This window comes from Cygnus atratus, chromosome 3, assembly GCF_013377495.2.
Source record: "Cygnus atratus isolate AKBS03 ecotype Queensland, Australia chromosome 3, CAtr_DNAZoo_HiC_assembly, whole genome shotgun sequence".
Taxonomy (NCBI): Eukaryota; Metazoa; Chordata; class Aves; order Anseriformes; family Anatidae; genus Cygnus; species Cygnus atratus.
This window is the reverse complement of record NC_066364.1, coordinates 113,075,646-113,097,499: the sequence shown is the minus strand read 5'-3', so window position 1 is coordinate 113,097,499 and position 21,854 is coordinate 113,075,646. Positions and strand designations below refer to the sequence as shown.

General features: G+C 38.2%; 2 protein-coding genes across 2 annotated transcripts in view; one reads left to right on the top strand and one right to left on the bottom strand.

Moving 5' to 3' along the window:
- Window positions 1-1,133, bottom strand: part of ESF1 (ESF1 nucleolar pre-rRNA processing protein homolog) — a 30,736-nt gene extending 29,603 nt beyond the window's left edge. Inside the window, exons 1-2 of the mRNA XM_035552951.2 lie at window positions 1,028-1,133; window positions 28-721 (exon numbers count right to left, since the gene is read on the bottom strand). Of these exons, the coding sequence (XP_035408844.1) occupies window positions 28-694 (667 nt within the window). The 5' untranslated portion in view covers window positions 695-721; window positions 1,028-1,133. The remainder of the gene's footprint in view (window positions 1-27; window positions 722-1,027) is intronic.
- On the top strand, window positions 1,083-6,997 carry NDUFAF5 (NADH:ubiquinone oxidoreductase complex assembly factor 5). Its single transcript, XM_035552952.2, has 11 exons — window positions 1,083-1,378; window positions 1,460-1,500; window positions 1,589-1,652; window positions 2,690-2,737; window positions 2,836-2,939; window positions 3,321-3,360; window positions 4,438-4,635; window positions 5,159-5,219; window positions 6,240-6,323; window positions 6,647-6,729; window positions 6,870-6,997. The coding sequence occupies exons 1-11, from the start codon at window positions 1,103-1,105 to the stop codon at window positions 6,954-6,956; spliced, it is 1,086 nt and encodes a 361-aa protein (XP_035408845.2). The 5' UTR covers window positions 1,083-1,102; the 3' UTR covers window positions 6,957-6,997.
- The last annotated feature ends 14,857 nt before the right edge of the window (window positions 6,998-21,854 follow it).

Here is a 21,854-nt window from a genome sequence, read left to right as displayed (position 1 = left end):
AATTTACCTGTTACTTTAACAACTAACCTGATTGTTTTGTTTTTCCTCTTAGGGAATGATCCTTCCTAGGAGCTTTTTCTGATTTAGCACCACTTGGCTGCGAAGGCTTTTGCTTGTTTTGAACCGAAACCAATCTCCCTCCTGATTCATTTCTTTGCTTGTTTTCCCCTGGGGGTGAAAGGTCCTTGTTTCCCTGACAGCGATCAATTTCTGTTACAATTTTCTTAGAGTCCTCTTTCAACTTGGTCCTCAATGCAACTTTCTGCCCCTCATTTTGATCATTCAGTTTTGTCACTACTTCACCCGTTCGGTCCGCCCCTTGTTTGGTTAGTTTACTCTCTTTCCTAGGGTGACCATCAGCAAGTGGTTTTACAGAATGTACTTCTTCTTTAGGCTTAGCTTTTTTCTTCTTTTTTTTCTTCTCTGTGCGTACTTCACCATCATCTTCTGAAAATTCAGAGTCAGACTCTGACAGGGCATAAAACTTCCTGAGGTTCTCCACAGAGGTATAGTTAACAGGGCGCCCTCTTTTATCCACCACGCACTTGAGCTTGAACCTCTTGTCGTGAAACATTGCTCGGAACCGCTTGTCGATCTTGATTTTACGATCTTTTTCTGGCATCTCCCAAAACCTGGGATCCCTGGTGACGCGGCTAAACCGCTCATCACTCAGGATTTCCTGCTGGGATGCCATTTTGGGTGTCAATGGAGGCTTGGGTAACTGGAACGTGAAAGAAAAAAAAGCAGTTTGTATTCGAAAAAGTATAATTTTAAATGCGTAACTGGAAGAAAAAACGATTAATAAGGTCAAGTTTGTAACCCCTATCTAAAAGGATTCCCCAAGGAACGCGCAGGGAAAGCCCCAAACCCTGGGGGCAGCGGTGAGAGAGGACTCACGGCGAGCTCAGGCTGCCCCCCAAAAACAGACCCTGCCACTGACTCGCACCCACCGCCCAGTAACGACCGTTAAAACCCGGTAACGACCGTTAAAACCGTTAACAGCCCCCACCCGCCGGCACCACCCCACCTTAGCCCACCACGCGCTGCTACCACAGCTACGGCGGCCGCAGCGGGTCAGCCCGCTCCCAGCCAATCCCGCAAAATGGCGGCGGCGCGCATGCTCGGGGAGGGGCGCAGGGGAAGAGGCGGGTGCGCGCAGCGCATCATGGCGGCGGTGGGGCGTGTGTGGCGGCAGGGGGCTGTGAGGTGGGGTGGGCGCCGGCTGTGGGTGCCGCCGGCCGCCGCTGCCTCCTCCTCGCCCCCTACCGCCACCTCTCCTGGCGTGCTGAGCCCCTTCGACCGGCAGCTGAAGCGGAAACAGAAGAACTGGGCGGCGGTGCAGGCGCAGCGGGCGCAGTGCGAGTACCTGCGGGAGGAGGTGGGGTAGGGACGGGGACGGGGATGGGAATGGGGATGGCACCGCGCCCCCGGCGGCGCTGACGGCCGACTGTCCTCACAGGTCGGCGGCAGGGTGGCCGACAGGCTGCTGGACATCCCCAGGTGGGTCTCGCCGCCTGGCAGCTGGAGGCGTGCTCGGAGCGGGGCTGGAGGGAGCGCGGCTTTAAACCTTTTTCCGCCTGTCCTCCAGGACCTTCGCTCTTGCTTTGGATGTGGGCTCTGGGAGAGGTTACATCGCTCAGCATTTAACCAAGGTACTGGTGCATCGTGCTTCGAAGTGCATGTTCAACCGTCTGTTTTCTAGGAGGGCTCTGGTGTAAGTTAAAATAACCTTCTGAAGGCTAACGAGGAAGTTCCTTTACTTTTAACCTCATACACGTACCTCCAGTCCAAAGATGCGTCTTTGGCAGAATCTGTTACCGTAAACTTACTGAATCATAGAATCATCCGTGTTGGAAAAGCCCTTTAAGATCAACTAGTCCAGCCTTTAACCTAGTACTGACAAGTCCACCACTAAACCGTGCTACTAAGTTCCACATCTACACGTTTCTTGAAGACCTCCAGGGATGGGGACTCAACCACTTCCCTGGGCAGCCCGTTCCAATATTGCACAACCCCTTCAGTAAGGAAATTTCTCCTAATATCCGAACTACCCCTCCCCTCGTGCAACTTTAGGCCATTTCCCCTCACCTTATCACTTGATGCTTGGGAGAAAAGCCTAACCCCCACCTCGTTACAAACACCTTTAAGGTAATTGTACAGAACGATAAGGCCTCCCTTGAGCCTCCATCTTTTCAAGCTAAACAATCCCAGCTCCCTCAACCTCTCCTCGTAAGACTTGGACTCTAGATTTGAAGATTAGACAAATAATAGTGCAAGGGAAGCTACTGTTGTGGAGTAGTTAACTTTCAGTCCTCAGTTGGGAGGTGCGTATTTTTCGGTCAGTCTTTGTTGCACACACTTAATTGTCAGCAAGAACTATCAGTATGGAGATTTTTAAAATGTAGAACAGTATGTCCTTCATAAACCATGCAGTGTGTAAATGGACTTTGCTGTCTGCTATTCTGTGGTTTATATCTGACTGAACCTCAAGGTTCTTACTACTTTTACCTCAACTGTTTTCCCAAGGAGCAATTGCTAAGTATCACACTAGGGGAGAAAAATACCTTCAGCTTTATGAAAAGTTTAATCAAGTGTTAGAAATTGCTTATACATGTAAGTGTTCAAAAATAACTCTTGTCGATTTATAAAACAACTCAAATGGTTGACGGAGTTTCTTATTTTATTTCAGGAAATAGTCGAAAAACTTATTCAAGTTGATATGGCAGAGAATGTTTTTGTAAGTGTCTTTCTGAGTGTTAATGTACTTAATTCCATAATGCCGAAAAGCAAAAGGAACAAATATCTGATGATGTTTTTATTATAACCCAACATTAGAAAAATGCTGTAGAATCTGAAGTACCTACAATCAACATTGTAGCTGATGAGGAATTCCTTCCTTTCAAAGAAGATACGTTTGATCTTGTTGTTAGCAGCTTGAGGTATGTGTTAATCATTTATTGACACTTAGATTTTTTGGATAAAGATGTTAAATAATGTTCTTTCCACACTAATACCAAAAAAGTAGTCCATTGGGCAACAAGTGCTGTAAGTCGTGCTGTATGAAATGTATTTACATAGTCAATATGAGCATACATTAAGAAAAAGTGGTGTCCTGATGGTTCTTAATATTTATTTATTTACCTCAAGGCACATGTACCTTCTTCTTTTTTATTTTTCACTGCATCTTATGCCAGTGTTTCAGAACTTCTGCAGCCAGAAAACTTGTTTGTTGATTTGACTTTTGAAATGTACTTAGCATATACATTTTTTTGCCTTTCCCCAAAACTTTATTTACTCTGCAATTCTTTCTGATATTTCAGTTTACACTGGGTGAATGACCTTCCTAAAGCTTTTAGAGAGGTAAGAAACTGTTTTTAGTGTAACTATTTTTAAATAAAAAACAACACTTACCATTACTTCCATTCAGAGCTCTATATATTTCCTGTTCTTTAAATAAAATAGGTACATAAATAGCTCATGTTAGTTGGGTATTTTTTGCAATATTTCTGGCAGTTTGAGGAGTACTAGTTGATACTTCTATTAATTTATTGTCTCAAAGCAATTTAGGATAAATAACTACAAAACAACACGTTTGTATAATATTTTACAGTTTTAACAGCTGAGATCATGGTAACTAATATAAACTGAGTCAATGCTACTGATTTCATTGTCAGTTGCACTTAATAGCTTTCTAAACATTTTCTAAATCAAACTAGTCCAAAGCTGGTTTATGGAATTCGTGTTCAATATTTGCCTCAGGTATCTATTTTGAATTACAACTCTAATCAGATAAAAGCTTTCCGATTCTTATGTGAAGCAAATATTTGTAGAGGAGGAAAAACCACAAACGTTACTGAAAAAAATCTGATTTGGGGGTTACCTAAGCTCTTCTTTGCAGATGAAAACTTTTTATTTTTATTTTTAAATCTCCTGGCTTTGGCACAGGAGTGAAGAATATCTTTTCCAGCTGGGCGTTTTTTCCTTTATTTCACACATGTATGTACTATCCTATTACATGTTCGTACAAATAGGAGTACCCTATTACAGAATAGTAAAAATAAGAATTATAATGTCCACGGTATTTGTTTTAAATAAATAAATAGTAATAAAACCAAGCTTGGAAAGAAATACATTATTTTATCTGGAAATTTGGAAAATTGAAAATAGTGTATTTTGTGTTTCCTGGTTGTGAATGTAATTTCCAGTGATTCTCTTTCTTAAGAACAAATAGTCTCTTCTGAGAACAGATTATATATCTTGCGATGTTACCAAAAGCTTTGGTGGTGCAACTTGCCTTGTGGAATAGTCAATATTAAAAATCTGTTAAAGATACTACAATGATTACTTTTAAGTTCATAAAAAAAAAAGCTAAGAATGTCTTAGTTGCGCAGTATTAATAAAAATAAAAGAAATAATATCATTTTTGTTCTGTTGTAGATTCACCAAGTTCTTAAGCCAGATGGAGTATTTATTGGTTCGATGTTTGGGGGAGACACTCTGTATGAGCTTCGCTGCTCTTTGCAGCTAGCAGAATTAGAGAGAGAAGGAGGTTTTTCTCCTCATGTATCACCGTTCACTGCTGTATCGGACTTGGGACATCTCCTGTCAAGAACTGGCTTCAACACTCTGACTGTGGTAATTGTTTTTTTTTTGTTGTTGTTGTTGTTTTTTAATAATCAGAACAACGTGGAACATCAGAACTGGTGCATAAGAAATGCTACTTCCAAGTACATTACTAATGTGGTGCTTCTTTATTTCTGCATGTAGTGCACTTTGCTAAGTAAGTTTCTGAAATAGCCTGAACTAAATTTGTTCTTGGCTGTACTGTGATTTTTGAAACCCACAGAAGAGTATCTTTGGCTAGTGGCCCAGTAGAATTTGCATGGTCTTTGTGGAGAGATGTGTCGCAGAATGTTAGACCTACTTGAAAAAACACTCTTGCTGTTTCTTCTAAAAAGAAGAAGAAAATAATGGCACTTCAATTAAAACTTGATTGCATTTGAGCTACTAAACAAAATTCTTCAGCAATGTTGAGGGAGTATATTTTTCTGAGAAATACATGGTTCTGTTTGAACAGAAGTAGCAGGATCTGAAAGTTGACATAGTGCTTTGTTTTTAATTTGATATGCTCTAAAATTAAGATTCTGAATTCTTTCAGGATACTGATGAAATTCAAGTAAACTACCCAGGGTTGTTTGAGATAATGGAAGACTTGCAAGGCAAGTATATACTTTGGAAATATAAACATTTTCCGTATCAGCGATACAGATGCACAAGAGTTTCAGCATGTTTATTAACTTCAAATAAAACATATTGTAATAGTGAAAGCATTACATTTTTCCTGATACTAGTGTGTAAGGAATGTAAGCCCATCAGTACACTTTTATTGGGAAGCAAAAATCAAAAATTTGTACTTGTGGTCTTCTGTAAGTTTTCTGTTGCTCTTTTACTATTGTTCTTTGTAAGCCTCCTCAGTGTAAACTGCTGAAAAGCCCTGAAAGGAAGACAGAAGCATATATCCAACATAATGACTTTTTTTCCCTGTGAGCTTGCCTAAGTAACAGGATGTTCAGGACACTGCTTTGGAGTGAGAATAAATAGACCCTCAAACTAGAGTATGAGGAAAACACACACAAAAAAAGTTGTGCTTAACAATTGAGTTGGTGTTCATTTGTCATGAACTGCAAAGTAGTTGTTGGTATGCAGTCAGTAGTTACTTACGGAGCAATTCAGGGCATCTTCTTATTTCAGGTCATCTGCTGTTGTGTAGAGTTAATACCTTAATGAAAATAGAACTTTAATTCCCTGCAGAAGCATTCAGATACAGTAAGTGATTAAGGAGAATTATCTAAGATTAGGTTTATGATTATTTCTTACTAAAAATCTTCTGGGGTATTTAGTTTTGATGATAAAAATACGAGTGGTGTCTGAACAAACACTTTGTACTTGGTGGGTGAAAAAATTTTATTAGAAAATCTAAATGCTTGAACACTCTTGCTGGAAGGTAATAATCTGAAATCATTCCTAGCAATACAAACAGTAAATTGCAAAGCACTGGCATTAAGAGGCTTGGATCTGTACAGGTAAGAAACTTCCGTGCTGTAGGTTGTACTCTTACAGTGAGATTCAGAAGATTCTGTACTTACTCTGGTGTAATAAAAACCTGCCATTAGTGCATGACACTTAACTCATGATATATGCTGTATCTTCTTTTCCTTAAAGCTGAAACATATTTTTAGGTATGGGAGAGAGTAATTGCTCTTGGAACAGAAAACCTCTGCTTCACAGGGATACGATGCTGGCAGCTGCAGCAATATACCGAGGTAAGTATTTAATAGGTGAGTTCACCTGAAATGACTTTACGAATGTATTTTCCATGTCTTTTCTCCGACCTCTATGTAAAATAAAACCATTTTGGAACAGAAAAAAGTACTATTTTAGCACAGGTATTTTTAACCTTAATTATAATGACAGGATCTGAACTATATTGATATACTAGTAAGGGATATTTTTATTGTCCCAAATCTTTCACTGAGGGTCACTATGATGAATATGTCATACTTGGTTCTGATGTTTTGGGAACTGATTGTTTCTTAAAACTGATGTTCTGTATACCTTTCCATTTTCTCCTTTCCTGTCCTGGCAGAAATGTATGGAAATAGCGATGGCACGGTACCTGCAACATTTCAGATCTTCCACATGATTGGCTGGAAATTTCATGAATCACAGGTAATGTGACGCCAAACAATTTTCTCTTTGAAGGTACATTTTGAAATGACTGGTATTTTAAAGGTTTTTTGCAAAATAACTTTTTTTTTTTTTAAAAAAAAAAAAAGCCCTGAATTTTCTCTCTTGTTTTTTACTCTTAGGCAAAACCTGCCCAGAGAGGTTCTGCAACAGTTTCACTTGGAGATCTGGCAAAAATAGATGGACTTCTTACGAGAGAAAAAAAATAGTTCTTCATGAGAAATAAAGTTGTTTTGATGTTCCTATAAAACTTCTCAGTGTGTTTAGTCTCCATTTGTACTTACTGTAGGACATTTTGAAATGATAGCAATCTGCATGTAGCAGGGGATTTTTTTAGTGCCTATGCTACAACATCAGCTGTGTAAAATAGCATTCTTTTTTTTTCCAGATAAATATTTGATAATTTTGATAATAATTTTGATAATTTGTTAAGTATTCTAAGTGCTCAATTTGATTAAATGACTGTTCTGAGATGTAATGCCTCTTCGAGTATTTCAATAGCAAAGACTGCTCCTAGTATGAGTTGCAAGTCTCAAGCGTACATCACCCTGCATTGTTTTCAAATTATTCCTAAAAGATTGTGGATCATAAAGAATAATAATATTTGGTGACAAATGTATATATAAGGCATACTATAAAATATATTATCACCAAATACGCAGACCTAACCTAACATGTTTTTTTTGTGGGTTGGAATGGAAATTATGGCTTCATAGTTACTGTCAGTATCGTTTGAAATTTGAATGTTTGACTTGCGTAAAAGAAAGTAATTGAGTAAGTGCTGTACTGTAAAAATGTCTTCAGATGCTACTTTTCACCTATGTCACGCACATTCAATTACTTCTTTCTCCACTTGCAAAGACAGAAATAATTGTTTCTGAAACAAGTGGGAGAGCTTAGCTATGAAGAAGGCTGTATGCTTAATTCTAGCTTGAATGTATCCTCATTAGACTAAGTTTATTGAAAGGAGTAGCTAGCAAAAAAGTCAACTAGCACACACATGGACTTGCACGCTTCAAACCAATTAGCTTACCGTTGGCGTTCTCTGGAGTTGGTATTTTTTTTGAGTTGCAAGGCATTTCTACACATGTATATCACAACATTTGACAAATTAGAGGTGGTACTTTATCTAAATATTGGTTTAAAATCACATTTGCCTGTTATTTTCTGCTTTTCTACCTTTAGAGACTGAAAAGTATAAAGTATATTTTTTCCCCCTTTAGCTGTTGCATGGGGCTATGACCTTTCCCATATATAACTATTAGCAGAAATTGAATTTAGTTATGAATATGGCCCATTAACCTGAGATGTTTAGAAAAAATAGTTTGCCCAACGATTTCACTTGATCGTAGCATTGATAGAGAACAGTAGAATGGAAAAGCATGAAAAGGATATAATCAAGCATATTCAAGCAGTTTTATCACTGTAGGTGTATCAACACTGGTGTAAAATAAAGCTTCTGTAGGCCTGCTGTAGTAAGATTATCCAGCAGGTGGAGCGTGACAGAATGTGGCACGGTCCAAATAGGCAAGGTAGGCAGAAGCTTTAATATTCTGTCAAGGATTTTTGAGTTATGATTCAAAAACTAACTCAGATATTAAAGTTACCACCTACTGCTTAACCAGTATTCAATTTTCAAAACTGCAGAAATGCTGTTTAGAAAGAAACTATTAATGCAGCTGGCTAGAACACTAATTTAAGAGCCTACTGTGGGGGCTTATTTTATCTGAGTAAGAAATGGGCAGAGAAGTACAAACCACCCTGATAAGGAGGGAAAGAATCATCCATTAGTGTTGACAAGCCTAATCCATAATTTTTCAAGGGAAAGGAGCTCATCTTCCATTTTTGTTAGAGAATAGTAACGCTCCTGGAAAAATGGAGATAGACTGGAAGTGGTTTTATAACCTGTATAACACTTAAAGACTAAAATCTAAAGGAAGAGCTTGTCACACCAACAGCATCTGGTTCTCTCATAGTCTGTCAATGGACTTAATACAGGATACTGCCTCAGTTTACAAGTCCTGTCTGTTTTAAATAAAGTTCACTTATTTCAAGGGGAACTCACAAGTTTCCTAAATGTAGGCTTCTATGAAGCTGTGTCAGCTGACTGTAACTTTATGCATTCTTGCTTCAGCAGGTTAATTGCCAGTCACTTCTGCTGGTGGCTGTGACTCAGATCTGTTAAGGGAATGAGGAGGTGGAATGTGCTGGGTAAATGTTAATTGGAGATGTGCTCCTACTGTGCTTGTGTGAAGCACTCAGGAAGAGAGGGAAGAATTTCCAGTTCTTTGATTCCATGTTCCAGGGGTGGAATATGTAAACAGCAAAGTAGGTATGAATGTGATTTGGTAACGGGAGAAGGTATCTTCTGGATAGAGAGAAATGGAAGAAAATTCTTAGCAGTTCTTTAGCAGTTGGAAGAACATAGTGCAAGTACTTGGTTAACTTGGAAAAGGGCTCGGAATATAAGTGGTGAGTAATAGATAAATTATTTGGAGCAATGCTAATTGGGAATTAGGGGGCGTGACAGGTAAGGTGTTTGTTTCCCTGACCAATGATGCTTGATAAACAGCCTTCCGTTTGTTTGATAAAGTAAACTCTGAAATGCATTGCCATGCTATATGAAGGTCATGAATGTACAGGTTTTCACTGTGCTCTAGGTTTTTTATTTCTTGATTTTTTTTTCAAGTGTTATGTTAGGGAAATACCAAGTCAGTGGCCCACAGAAGTTGAAGAGAGCCTGAGGATTGAACATCTAGTGTATTGGCATGTGAGGTAATCTGTAATGCTTGCTCCAGTAATGCTTTTTGGGCATAAAAATTTGCATAATGTTACCAGCAGTGAGATATGAATGTGCAAAGGTACAACCCTATACATATTCAAATAAAGAAAAAACTGCACTGAGGTGCTGCTTCTGACATGAGTAAGTCTTTCTGCTTGCTAAGTTTCAAAAAAAATAAATAAAAAATCCCCCTACTATTATTTAACTTAGAGAATCACAGAATGGCCAAGATAGAAAGGGCCCTCTGAAAGATCATCCAGTCCAATGCCCCTGCTGAGCAGGATCACCTAGAGCACATTGCGCAGGATGACATCCAGGCAGGTGTTGAGTATCTCCACAACCTCTCCAGGCAACCTGTGCCAGTGCTCTGTCACCCTCACAGTAAAGAAGTGCTGTCTCAAATTCAGCTGGAACTTCCTGTGAACTATACTTTGGCTGCAATTATTTTTTCTTCTTGGAATTATTTTTTTTTTCTGGTTCCCACTAGTCATTTTCTCTGTATGGCACTTACGAATACCTTTGAAAAAAGTTAGTTTATTGTGAACAGAATTTTTTTTATGTAAGGCTTTTATATTTTGATTCTCTTTTTCAGATTTAAGACTATTATTTTCTGAAATTATAATGAAGATGAATGTTATTACTAGTTGTTAGTCTAGACATTATTTTGAACTCTGCATGTTAAAAACCAGCTTTTGCAGAATAAGTAACTTCCAAAAAGTAGTTGCTAAGGTGACATAATGTCTCTTATAAGCTAGGTAGTTTTAAAAATCCACGCATGATATGGAATGTTTTTCTCCTGACTACAGTAGAAAGGAAAATTAATTCAGGAAAATTAATCATTTTGACCAATCAAAAGTTCAGAGTGCAAATCAGAAGTTAATAAAAAAAGAAAAAAGCTTAGAAGGACATTTACACTTAATGAACGTTAGTCTCTGAAGGTCAGAGTCAGTGATTCTGATGTTATAATATCTGAGGGTCAGAGATGGTGATCATCAAGGATCATGCTCTTTCAGGGTCTTTAATTACAAGGTCTGTCAATGTGTAGTTTTATCCAAGGCTACTTAGGATATAGGGGATGATGATAAAACTCTACATCCTAAACTCTGTATCCTAAACTTTAGATTTTGCAGTTCCTATGCTTTCAAACGATTCAGAATTTGAATTTAAAACATGGGAAAGGATCCTTGATTGCCTCTAGTTTATAAAAAATGACTTCAGCAGAAGTTCAGAAGGGAGCCTTACAAAGTAAAGTTTAACTTTTTTAATCTGCTTAAAAACAAACAAACAAAACAAAAAACACTTTCCAGTGTTTTCTAGAAGTGAGCTAAAACTAAACTTTTTTCAGTTGGGGGTGGCACATATCTGTCTTTCAGATGTTTTCTTTCCTTGGAATATACTGATGCAAAGATCTGATCTAGTGTATTAAACTTATTAGAACATTTGTTCAAGAAACTACATTAGGAAAGCTAGCATTTGTCAAACCCAATAATTGAATATCCTCTTTTCAAAGACATTCTATTTTGGGCCAGATTAGGGAGCTGTTGATTTGGGGAAGTACAGTTACTCTAGTGGTTTGATTGGAAGCAGACTGAGTACTGAAGCAAATTTGACCTATGTAGCGAGCCAGTTGATTTCCTGCATATCTTATTCCTCAGGTGAAGGAGAGGAAAAAAATAATAAAAATAAAAAAATATAAGTTTTGTTTTAGCCAACAGCTGCATAGCAGCGTGAAGTGGAAAACACTGAAAAGTGCATATGCTTGTAGTAGAGGAAAATGACTCATGTCTTAAATCAAGCTAGGATCAAAGAGGTTTGTTGATTTATTAATAGCTTGTAATTAACTGTCAGTCAGTGAACTGTATATGCAGGATTAATACCAGCAATATAACAGATAAATGGCCATCCCGGAGCCTTACAAAATGTTAGTAAACACCTTCAGATACCTAACACACCCTTCTAGAGCAGTCTCGTACAAGTTTGCAGTAACGTGCTCACCCTCCTGGGATGGCGTGTTCCCCTGTCTGCACCGAGTGCTTCCCTTTTGGACACCTGGGTGCTACAGCCTCACGTGTACCGGTGCTGCTCCATACAATCCACTGATCCACCCAGCCTCTGGGGACAGCACCCCACAAGGCAACATGCAGGCACCCCAGGAGCTCTCGATGCTTGTTGCACCCTGGGCCATCAGCCCGAGGCCAGAACTGCTAGCTGCCCCGGGCCTCCGGGGAGGCTGCTCCCGCAGGCCTCAGTGGAGCCTGAGGTGCCAGGAGGGCGTCCGCAGTGTCAGGCCAGACTGGGCTGCTTCTCTCTTCTGCTTCTCACAATTACAGGTTTTAGTGCTTTTGGCTCTTGTTTTTAAGTTGACTCTTCTTTCCACCCAAAGTCTCTTGGTAACTGGTTGCTGTTTAACCCAGTTGCTGGCGGCCTTCGTTTTTAACCTGTGCAGGTTTTGACCAAACACCCTCTCAGTTTTGGGTGTTGCGTTCACACACACGCTGAACTCATGTTTCTGTATTAGCAGCTGTTGTTATCCAGGCTTTTTGGCCAGGAGGAGGCCATACGGATTTCCACCACAATTTCAAGGTGTTTCTTGCGATAGATAAAATAAGAGATAAAATAAGTCCTTCTTGGAAAAATGTTTCTGTTGGAGCACTGATGATGAATACTGGAGAATCTTATTTGGCCTCAAAGCGTGCATGATAGGCCAGGAAGTATCACAACAGGGCTGTCTTGTCATAAGAAGGCTTCATTTTAACCATACCAATGAATTCCATCCAGTTCGTATATTTTTCTTCTGAATTTTGTAGGAATTCCTTATGTTTCATACAGGTAGAAGTGCAACTTCAAAGTTGAGATCTGCACACTGTGTGATTTCTGATCATGGGCTTATTCTTGTAATATTACACCCAGGGCTTGTGTGAGTACATTAAGAAAACATGGAAAAAAATGAACCTTGTGAATAATATTTTTATGAAAATGTTCATACTTCTAGTCAAATATAACTTCTAGTTTCATAGATGACAAAACTACAGGGACACAAGCATGTTGAATACATTTCTGCTCTATATAAGCTCAGCTTTTAGCCAAATGTACAACCTAAGAAAAGGTGGGGGGTTAATTAGTACAGGCATTAATTTAAATGGATCAGAGCTCTAATCTTAAACTCACTTGTAAGGTGAAGTGCCCTAATATTGAGAAATGATTTATTCTGTAGAAATATCGAAAATTAACAATTTATTGGAATCTAATGAGTAACAGATAATACATATTAGATGTATATTAAATTTAATTAACTTCAAATTACTGGAATTTGGATACTTGAATTGCCAGACTCTGTATTCTCCCAGAACTAAGCTGCTAGTGGGTGGATGACTGTAACACCCCTTCTTTAGCTCCACCATCTCATCTCTACAAAATATGTACTGCTTTAGCATCTAGATGGCTGGCAGGTGCATCCCTTCCTTCCAGAATCTACTTCAGGAATGTGGTTAACTCTCCCTTTCTTTTCTGTTCTGTCTTCTGTTATCTTTTTGTGGGGAACTGTTGGTTTATTCCATTTCTGGAATTATTCACTGCTTTAATTTAATGCAGAACTACAAATATTTGATACAAGGCTTCTGAAGTTACTTCCTAGTATCAGAGCTGTTTTCACTTTTGTAATTAAAAATGTAATTCCCATGAAGTACCACTTTAGACATGATGATCATGTTTCCCAGTCAGTACATTTCCTGACTCAGCCAGAGAATGTCTGATCTTTCAGGAGTAATACAGTAGCTTGGAGGCAAAAGCTGTAGCAACATTTAGCTGGTGAACTAGCGCTGAACTTGATAAGTAACCGGGGTCAAATTGTAAACTGAAGTCATAGCTTAACATCTGTGAAACATGAGTTTGCATAACATCCCATCCATGCCTAATTTATGTCTTTGGATTTCTGCAGTTACCTGTAGTTATTTCTGGAATTCCAAAAAATAGCAGAGATGTAGCTAGTGCCAGGAGGTTTTGTTAGTCGGATCTCGAACAGAGCATTCCTTAGATTATTTTGCCTACAGGAGTTAGCTTAGAAGGCACTCTCAGGAGGCACTGAGGTGCTGTCACATCGCTGTTCAGTCAACGGAGTTAGAGCACTTATTTGTTGCATGGGTGACTGATCTTCGACTGCAACCTTTCACAAAACAAACTGAAACATCTGTTGTTTTATTTATAGGTGAGCTTTCCAAATCATAGCTTACAGGGTTTGGTTTGTTTTTTCCCTCCCTCCTGGCTCAGTGAATCTTTATTGTATGCAAAGTGGAACTTTAAAAACTGTATAGATTGGGTGATTGTATCTATTCAGGACTGTTACAGCCTGGTGGCTGCTACTTTTTGGTAACTGGGAGTTAAATTATCCCTTATTGAGAGGGTAGGCTTTAATTTGCAGCTTCTGTAACTCTGTGGTTAGAGATCTCAAAGGTACTGAATTAAAAGCTAATGGTATGATTATTTATTGGCCTCTTAAATGTGTTTGGAGTAAACTTAGTTGTTCCACTTCGAGAAAGGATGCAGGTTCATGAACCCAAAGGGCTCGTAAGTGTGAGAAAGTGTTTTCCTGTGGCTCCCTACAGTGAGTTAGTATAACTCGACACAGACAAAATTACTCCAGTATTGACTACTGGGCAGCTTGGTTTCATTATATTAGCTTTCCTGGGTCTCCGAACAGCCACATGGAGACTGTGCATCATTTTACATGTAAGTCAGAGTCCCCTGGCTATAAAAGAATCCAAGAGTTAGATGTTACAATACTGAGGGCTACAGCATAGCAATGTTTTTGTAGGCCTATCTTTTGAGTTTCTGCTTTTGAGTATTGCTAAATAACTCTCTCCATTTAACTGTACTTTAAATATTGTTTGTGTTCTAGCAGTTAACCATCTTGAAAACACATCAGTGTGACTTAGTATAGCACTTGAGATGAATTTACAAATGAATCTTGGCATAAGACAAATGTATTTTAACACTTCAGTTTGTGTGCCTGCTTCCTGCATATTTATGTTCAACCTTCAGTTGATTAGCTGCTTTGTCTTGTGTACAGAAACGGCCTGTTTAATGCAGTGGGAAGTCAAATAAAAGCCAGCATTTGTTAATGGATGCTTAGAACAGGCACAGTCAGACATTTTAAATTATTCTAAATAAGCAGTAATTCTAATTTATTTCTAAAGATAGAACTATAACAACCCAATTACCTAGTTTCCTCACAGACTGTAATGAGTACAGTTAGCATAAAATTGGTCTATAAATTTAATGGGCAATTTCTTGTTCTGTGGACTTTGAACATACTAGCAAAAACGTGGTAAGCTGTGTTAGATTCTGTAGAGTATCTTGCTCCCATTGGATGCCTTCTTGACAAAATGCCTTACTGTAAAACACCAATCAAACCTGTTCAGTACGAGGAGTTCTTAAAGGATTGGCTCAAACAGGCATGGCAGTAGACCTGAGAGGGAAGTTCACCATTCCTTTGAGAAAAACAATCATTATTTGTCTGGGTTAGCATTAGGGCGGCTTTTTTCCTTTCTAATGGAGAGTATTATGATTGTGGATTCAAACTTGTAATACATGTCAGGATGCAACTAGTGTAAGGCCAACTCTGTATGTGCAGCCTCGTAACTTGCATAAATTTTTTCAAAATGTAGCGTATACACAGAGATCAAAGACTAGAAAAAGCATGTTAACACTCTACTGATAGAGGAAGGGAGTGCTGGAGTCCCACTGCTGATACAGGGATTCTCAAACCATGATTCAGGCAGCTGCTGCTGTACGCGTGTGCCAGTAGTTGTGCACACTGTTGGATGTAACCCAGCATGGGGCTTTACAGAATTCCTAGCTGATATGATCCAGGGATAATGGGAAGTTCTTTCTAATCATATTTTCATACAGTAAAAATAACGGAGATAGTCATAGCAAAGTTGCAGTGACTTGCTGTGACTAAAGTAGTAATAATTATGGACTATGAGAATACATACTTAATAAAACATGAAGTTTTTTTCACTTCTGTTCTTAAGAGCGAATAAGCAAACAAACAGACAAGGCTTGAAGAATAGAAACAAGTACTTCAAGGTATGTTTTCATGATGGGTTTCTGATTTCCCTCTCAAGCAGGCATTACTCTAAAGAGCGAGCCCGGTCCTACATAAAAACTGATCTCATTGTGTTTTCCTATTAATCCTACTTTCAGCAGTGTTCTTATGGAACAGACTTTCTGACCATACTTCATAAATAAAATTAATCTCCAATACAATGCTATTTTTGACAATGCAATTAACTGACAATAATTTTACTGAACGGTACACCTGAGAAATAAGAGAGTAGAGCAATAATAAAGACATTAAAATCTGTATTTAATTGACCACATAAGGTTCATATTTTAGTAAAACATGTCTCTTTTCTTTTTGATAATGTATTTTGCAGAAAATACAATGTGATATGTCTGTATTTGCAGTTATTATCACTTGCATTACATTACCTTGCAATTTGTCCAGCTCTGTGGAATACGTCTAACTGGATGTTGCTGACTACTTATATTTAACTTTTTTTCTCAAATCACAAAAAGGCATAATGTTGCTATAAAAGTGTGAAAATCCCCGTGCTTATAAGTTTTACTCAACTTTGCAGTATGAATTGACCACAGGAGAATGAAGTTTGTAATGAAAGGGAAATGTAACTTGAAAACATACAGCCATGGAAGAGGAACGTGTGTGATAACCCTCAAGACCTGCCTCTTTTACCAAGAAGTAGAAGGAAACTAAGGAAAGAGAAATGTCTCACAACTTGTTTATTGAAGTTCACATTCAAATGTAACAACAAAGACTTGAAATGCATTAGCAGATCAAGATTTAAAAAAAAAAGTAAAAAGTAATGTTTTTCTTTAATCTGAATACTTTCAATTATCATATGTGTATTTTTCCATTTCACCTCTTGACGCCCTGCCTTTGTAAAGGGGAACCTTTGTATAGTGTAGTCAACTCCCTGGTAGTTTTTAATTTTCAAAGTGCGTTGCTTAGAGGTACTCAATCATAAATCACAATGTCATTTAGTAAATGGAAAGAAACAAACCAGAGTGCACATCATTTCTGGATTGAATGATAAGTCAGGTTGCCATGAATGCTTTGGTTTAAGACCTTGACATTCATTTTCTCTCTATAGGCATTTATGTCAGGAAAACTCAATTGTTTGAGTACTCACAGAAAGTAAGGGCAAGAAGTTCCCCACTATGACTAAAGCAAATTCACTGAAAAATAAAAGTCCATGGATTTTTTTTCAGTATTTTCTATAACAGCCAGAACTAAGAACAAAACAGAAGTTTCATAATTGGTAGCATAACTGTGAACTGTTTTTGTTTTTAAATTAAAAATGAATGGATATTGACAAGAAAAAAAAGTTAAAGATGCATGCCTACAAAATTGGAATGTGATATGACAGGAAAATAAGTCTTGTAGCTTGGCTTGGGCTCAGCTTTTTGATTCCTTGTGCAGAAATTAGTTAAACAGTCACATGCAAAATCTGACAGTAGACACGAGTCTGTGAGTGGAGCAGCTCTGGAGCTGTGGCCTCCAGATTACTGAGTTATTGCCATCTGCATTTTTCATTGCTGAATTACTTTGCTGCTGGGCTTTAAAGCTGGTGATTACTGCCATGAGCTACTCAAAGGGACTAAAGTGTATAGCTACAGACTATGAAGTTGGCATTTATGGCCTCTATTTAAGTATCATCTTCAAAACAGTCCTGGAGAGTTACAGGGCTGGAAGGTCCAGTTTAGGGCAGCAAGCTCCTGATGAGCGTGCCTCAAAGAAGGGGGGAAGGTACAAAGAATTAGACAGTCTTACAGTTTCTGTCTGCCCCTTGTTGTTGATCAGGCATTGAAGTGCAAGGCACACAGAGCGTCTTAAGTTTCTGTTGTCGTTTCTCCCCAAATTGAGGGAGAGTAGCTGTTCTGAGCAGTGGATATCTTATAGTAGTGTGTTCAGCCTGCGAGTAGAGGGACTTCTGAGTGCAAGCCCTTTGTTTTAGGACACTCAAGGTAGCATTTTTACTTCTTGTTAGCAAAAATAAAATACTATTAAACTAGCAATGTTTTGAAGCTATGCTAGTGAAACTTGCTTTTATGGGATTGCACATGCATAGCTACTTAGAACTTGGCAGAAAAGAATAAGTGTATGAGTGAAGAAAGAAAAGAATAGATTTTTTTAACCTAAAATATGTAGAGGTTATTCCAAGCAGAAGAAAAGTAGGGAATAAAAGTGTCAAAGTAATGACAGAACACTCTGAAAAGGACTCAGAAACAGGGCATTTGGAGTAAAGAACTCAGACAACACCAGCAGCTAAACTGAAGCCTGGGATGTAAGTACAGGTAAGAGGTGCCGATTTCTGAAGCTGAAAATGAAAAGCCTGGATCTGATATGGAAGATAAAGGAATGACAAAACCAGCTGCTGAGAAGGGTTTTTAGCAGCAGTATTACTAACAAACCAAAGAAAGCAGAGTGACAGGCAGGAAAAGGGGTAATGTCAAAAGTATCCACTATGGTTTCAGGATCAGAGAGAGAGGAAAAAGGATTTAGAGAACAATGTGAAAGGAAAAGATGCATCCCCTGGGCAGTAGCTTAGCGAGAAGAGAAATAGGCTCGAGTATCCTGATAATGGAAGAAAAGAGAAAGTTTGATGGAAAGGAAAAAGATCTAACAAAGTTGAAAAAAATATTTTTTGTTAGCTAGCTGGAGGTGACAAGGCACACCTTCAATTCTACTGCTAAGATTGGGATCTGGGAGTACAGCCAGCAGGAAGAAGAGATTTAGATCACTTAAAGACACAAATGACTTTTGGAAATACTGAGAATATATGATGTCACTTAGGTGAGAGTGACAACAGGCACAGAGCTTCCCTCAAGGCTGCAGGAAAATGAGACTTGTCTTTTATCAGCTTATGCAATGAGATGAAGTTGTAGAGGGAGGAGTTACTACTTGGCCTTTCTTTGACGTTATAAAGACTGATAAGCGAAGCCACTGAGAACATAAAAGATACTATGAAGATGAGATTTGGAGTCTGTCAGCATCTTTTTGGTCACTTTGATAAGTCAAGTTTCAGAGAAGGAAAGGGAGAAGTATGCTGTAAATTCAAAGCCATTAGAACTAGTGGAGCAACAGGAATAACTTTGCTATACAAGGCACTGAAATCAAAGTTTTGGAGAGAGGTTCGCTGGAACTGATTTGGTAGAAAAGATGCGAGACTCAAAGTGAGACAAGAGTCAGCTTGGAGAGTGGTGTAGGCTGACTATACTGTAAGGGAAATTCGGAGTAAGTCCAGTATTTTTCAGCACTATGAACGAGCTTGAGCTTTAATGCCCAAGAAGTGAGGGGAAGAATGAATTTCTTTTGCCAGAGGAGATGAAAAGCAGCTCCTGTGGCTGCTCTTACCCAACTGAGACAGAGCAGGGCTGCAGCCATTGTAGATGAGAAGTCAGGTGCTGCAATGGCAGCTGCTGTGAGACCTAGCAAGTCTGTCTTTCCTTGTCTTCCTGCGTTGTTCTTTTTCCATCCTGCTGGTCTGCAAGGTTTTCTTTTCTTCCCCACACCCTTTCCCCCTCCCAACCCCAGCCCAGTAATTGCTTTGCCAATAAGGGAATAAAAATGAAGAAATGTCATACAAATGGTTAGACAAAGGAAAGGACAGCTACAGGGATGTCATCAACAGCAAAGTTGACTGTTTTTACTGGTTGTATGAGAACATGTTTCTGTTCTGAAAGTAAATATTTTACTATCTAGATGGAAAAGTTAAGTCCAGCAATCACAGTTAATACTAGTCTGATTTAAAGATATAGGTGAGGAAGTACTTACAGATATTTATTTGCTTCATGTTGGCAGCTTCATAAGATGCAGTCCATTTGTTTTTGAAGGCTTGAAAATATCTTGGAGCTTCTCCTGTTGACTGGTAAAGACATTTGTGCTTAGGGTGCTGTCACCTCACCGGGGCACTTTTCATAACACTGAGCGAGCCTGAATGACTTCAGTAAAGGATCCATAAGACGTTTAATCCTGATCTGAAGAGCCTGAATGCCAGTGAACCTACCAAAGACCTTATTGGCAATGGTTAATTATTTGTACCTTTTAAAAAGATGTGGACCTTTTCTTAACCCTAAAATCTTGAGCTTCTAGGTGTTGAGTTTGGTATGGATTGCTATATGAGACAGTAGGCCTTCACTGCCAAAAAACAAAAAGAAACTTACCAAGACTGGATGGTGATCAAATTGTATTTTAACACTTTTGGATGAAGAATCAAGTGAATGTCTCTAGAACTGTTTATTCTTGATGTAGTATTTAATTAAACTAAGTACTATATATTTAACAAAGAACATCTTTTTACCTGTTTATATCAATTTTGGTACTTAATTTCCTTCACTTTTTCATGAGTGAACAAGATGACTTTTTTTTTTCTGGAAGAGATTAATTTAGCTAAAGACAACATTTCTTTTACAGCTTTAGTAACTAATTACATGGATTGAACACAGTAGATAACTTTTTTGTAGAGCATATTCATGTGTGATGATTATGTAAATGAGAATCATGGTTGTACAACCAAAGGATGTGAAAACCTACTATCTCTCCGATGTTCTTAATAGGCTTAAGGCTTTATAGTGCATCATATTTTCTGAACTGAAGCAAGAACTAAACCTTTGAAGGTGGAATAACTGCAGTTTGTAGTACCAAACCAAATGTGAATCGATTTCACCAATTTGGGAAATAAAATACACAGTACATAATTTCTTAGACTGATTTTACAGTTCAAAAACACTTTGGTAAAGTTGAACAAATAGCTAGCAGTAGAACTAAGTGCGATTTTACACATCTGCAGCACATCTGAGCAATCAGCCTGACCTTAGTGTTTTAATATGCATAATCTATTCTATGGTTTAATGAGATCTTGAGCTATTGGCTCTGAAGATTATTAGTACCCTGGTGAATAGCCCTTCAATCTTCAGGCATGCAATGAGAATTTGCTTCCTCTTTCAATTCTTCAACTTCTTGGCTAGAATTTATTATTTCCCTAAATACAAGCAGCTGCAGAATTTCATTATACTTTATATTACCCCTTTCTTCTATATTTAACTTTTGTCTCATTAAATAGATTATATGCTTTCCTCCTGTAATTAAGTACAAATCAAATACAATATTGTAATATTATATTAAAAACATAAGAAATATGATGCCTTTTCAGCTGCTATTCTGAAATTCTTAAAGGCAGGAGTGCTACTCTGACAGCAATGTGTTCTTCCAGAAATATCTAGTTAATATGAAAAGTGTATCTTCTCCTTATAGATGAGATAGTAAAGTCATAAATATCACAGGTGAAGTGTTCTGTTCTTTCCCACTTGAATTCCATTTAGAGAGAATTCTTTTTCTACCTAGTTCATCCATTCAGTATCTGGATAACAATGACTTCCTTCAAAGGTTTCTGTTGGATATGGGTTGTCTGGACACCAGCAATCCATATTGAGCTCAAAATATTGAGCAATATTCTCTATTGCTCAAGGAATAGTGAAAAAAGTGTGAATCTAGTGAGGGGTTATGTGTTAATTTCTTAAGCTTTTCATTTTATTTATTGACTAAATAAAATTTTCTATTTTCACTATGGATGACTAATGAGAATTCTCTTGTATGTTCTAAAATTTGATCAAGATGGGCATTGTGGACCCAAACCTTTCCTTATATGAACTTGCAGAGTCCCAAGTTTAAATTCAACCCATTTGATATCAATCACGTAACTAAGTTCCACAACTAAAGTTCTCTATAGAAATAAAAGAGGAATCAGCTGCACTAAGAGGTTGATCCCCACCTAAGACATGGACGCTCTTGAAAGCACCTTTCTCCCTTTACTGACTTTAAGGTAGTACAGGGCAGCAAAACTTCTGATCTCAAGCTGGCATGTAAGCTCAGTGGTCTACACGGAGCTCAACGTAACCAAAATGTGTAGTAGTGTATCTTGGTTCTTTACCTTTGGAGTTAAGCAGGCAAATACACATCATTTCTCCAAGTTTACTTCAGGTATTATTTAAGTATAAACTAAGTGTATGTTGGTAGTCAGCCTGTATCCTAGAAAGATTTCTTTGGATACTATTATCATTAATTTATCTGCTTTCAAATTGAGTCACTAATTACATGATTTCTAAGAGCCAAATTCTGTTTCCCTTGGTAAGTAGAGGTGAGAAGAAGGCTTGTATACTACTGCATATATAAGAAAACAAACATTTTCCATTATGCATGCATGCTGTCTCTGTTCTGCTAAACTCTGCCCTTTACTCTTGAACA

Excerpts from the sequence above, each read along its gene's own strand:
- NDUFAF5 (XM_035552952.2), top strand. The coding sequence starts at position 1,103 with ATGGCGGCGGCGCGCATGCTCGGGGAGGGGCGCAGGGGAAGAGGCGGG. Across the intron at positions 2,738-2,835 it reads ATATGGCAGAGAATGTTTTT|AAAAATGCTGTAGAATCTGA; the intron begins GTAAGTGTCTTT and ends ACCCAACATTAG. Across the intron at positions 6,324-6,646 it reads AGCTGCAGCAATATACCGAG|AAATGTATGGAAATAGCGAT; the intron begins GTAAGTATTTAA and ends CTGTCCTGGCAG.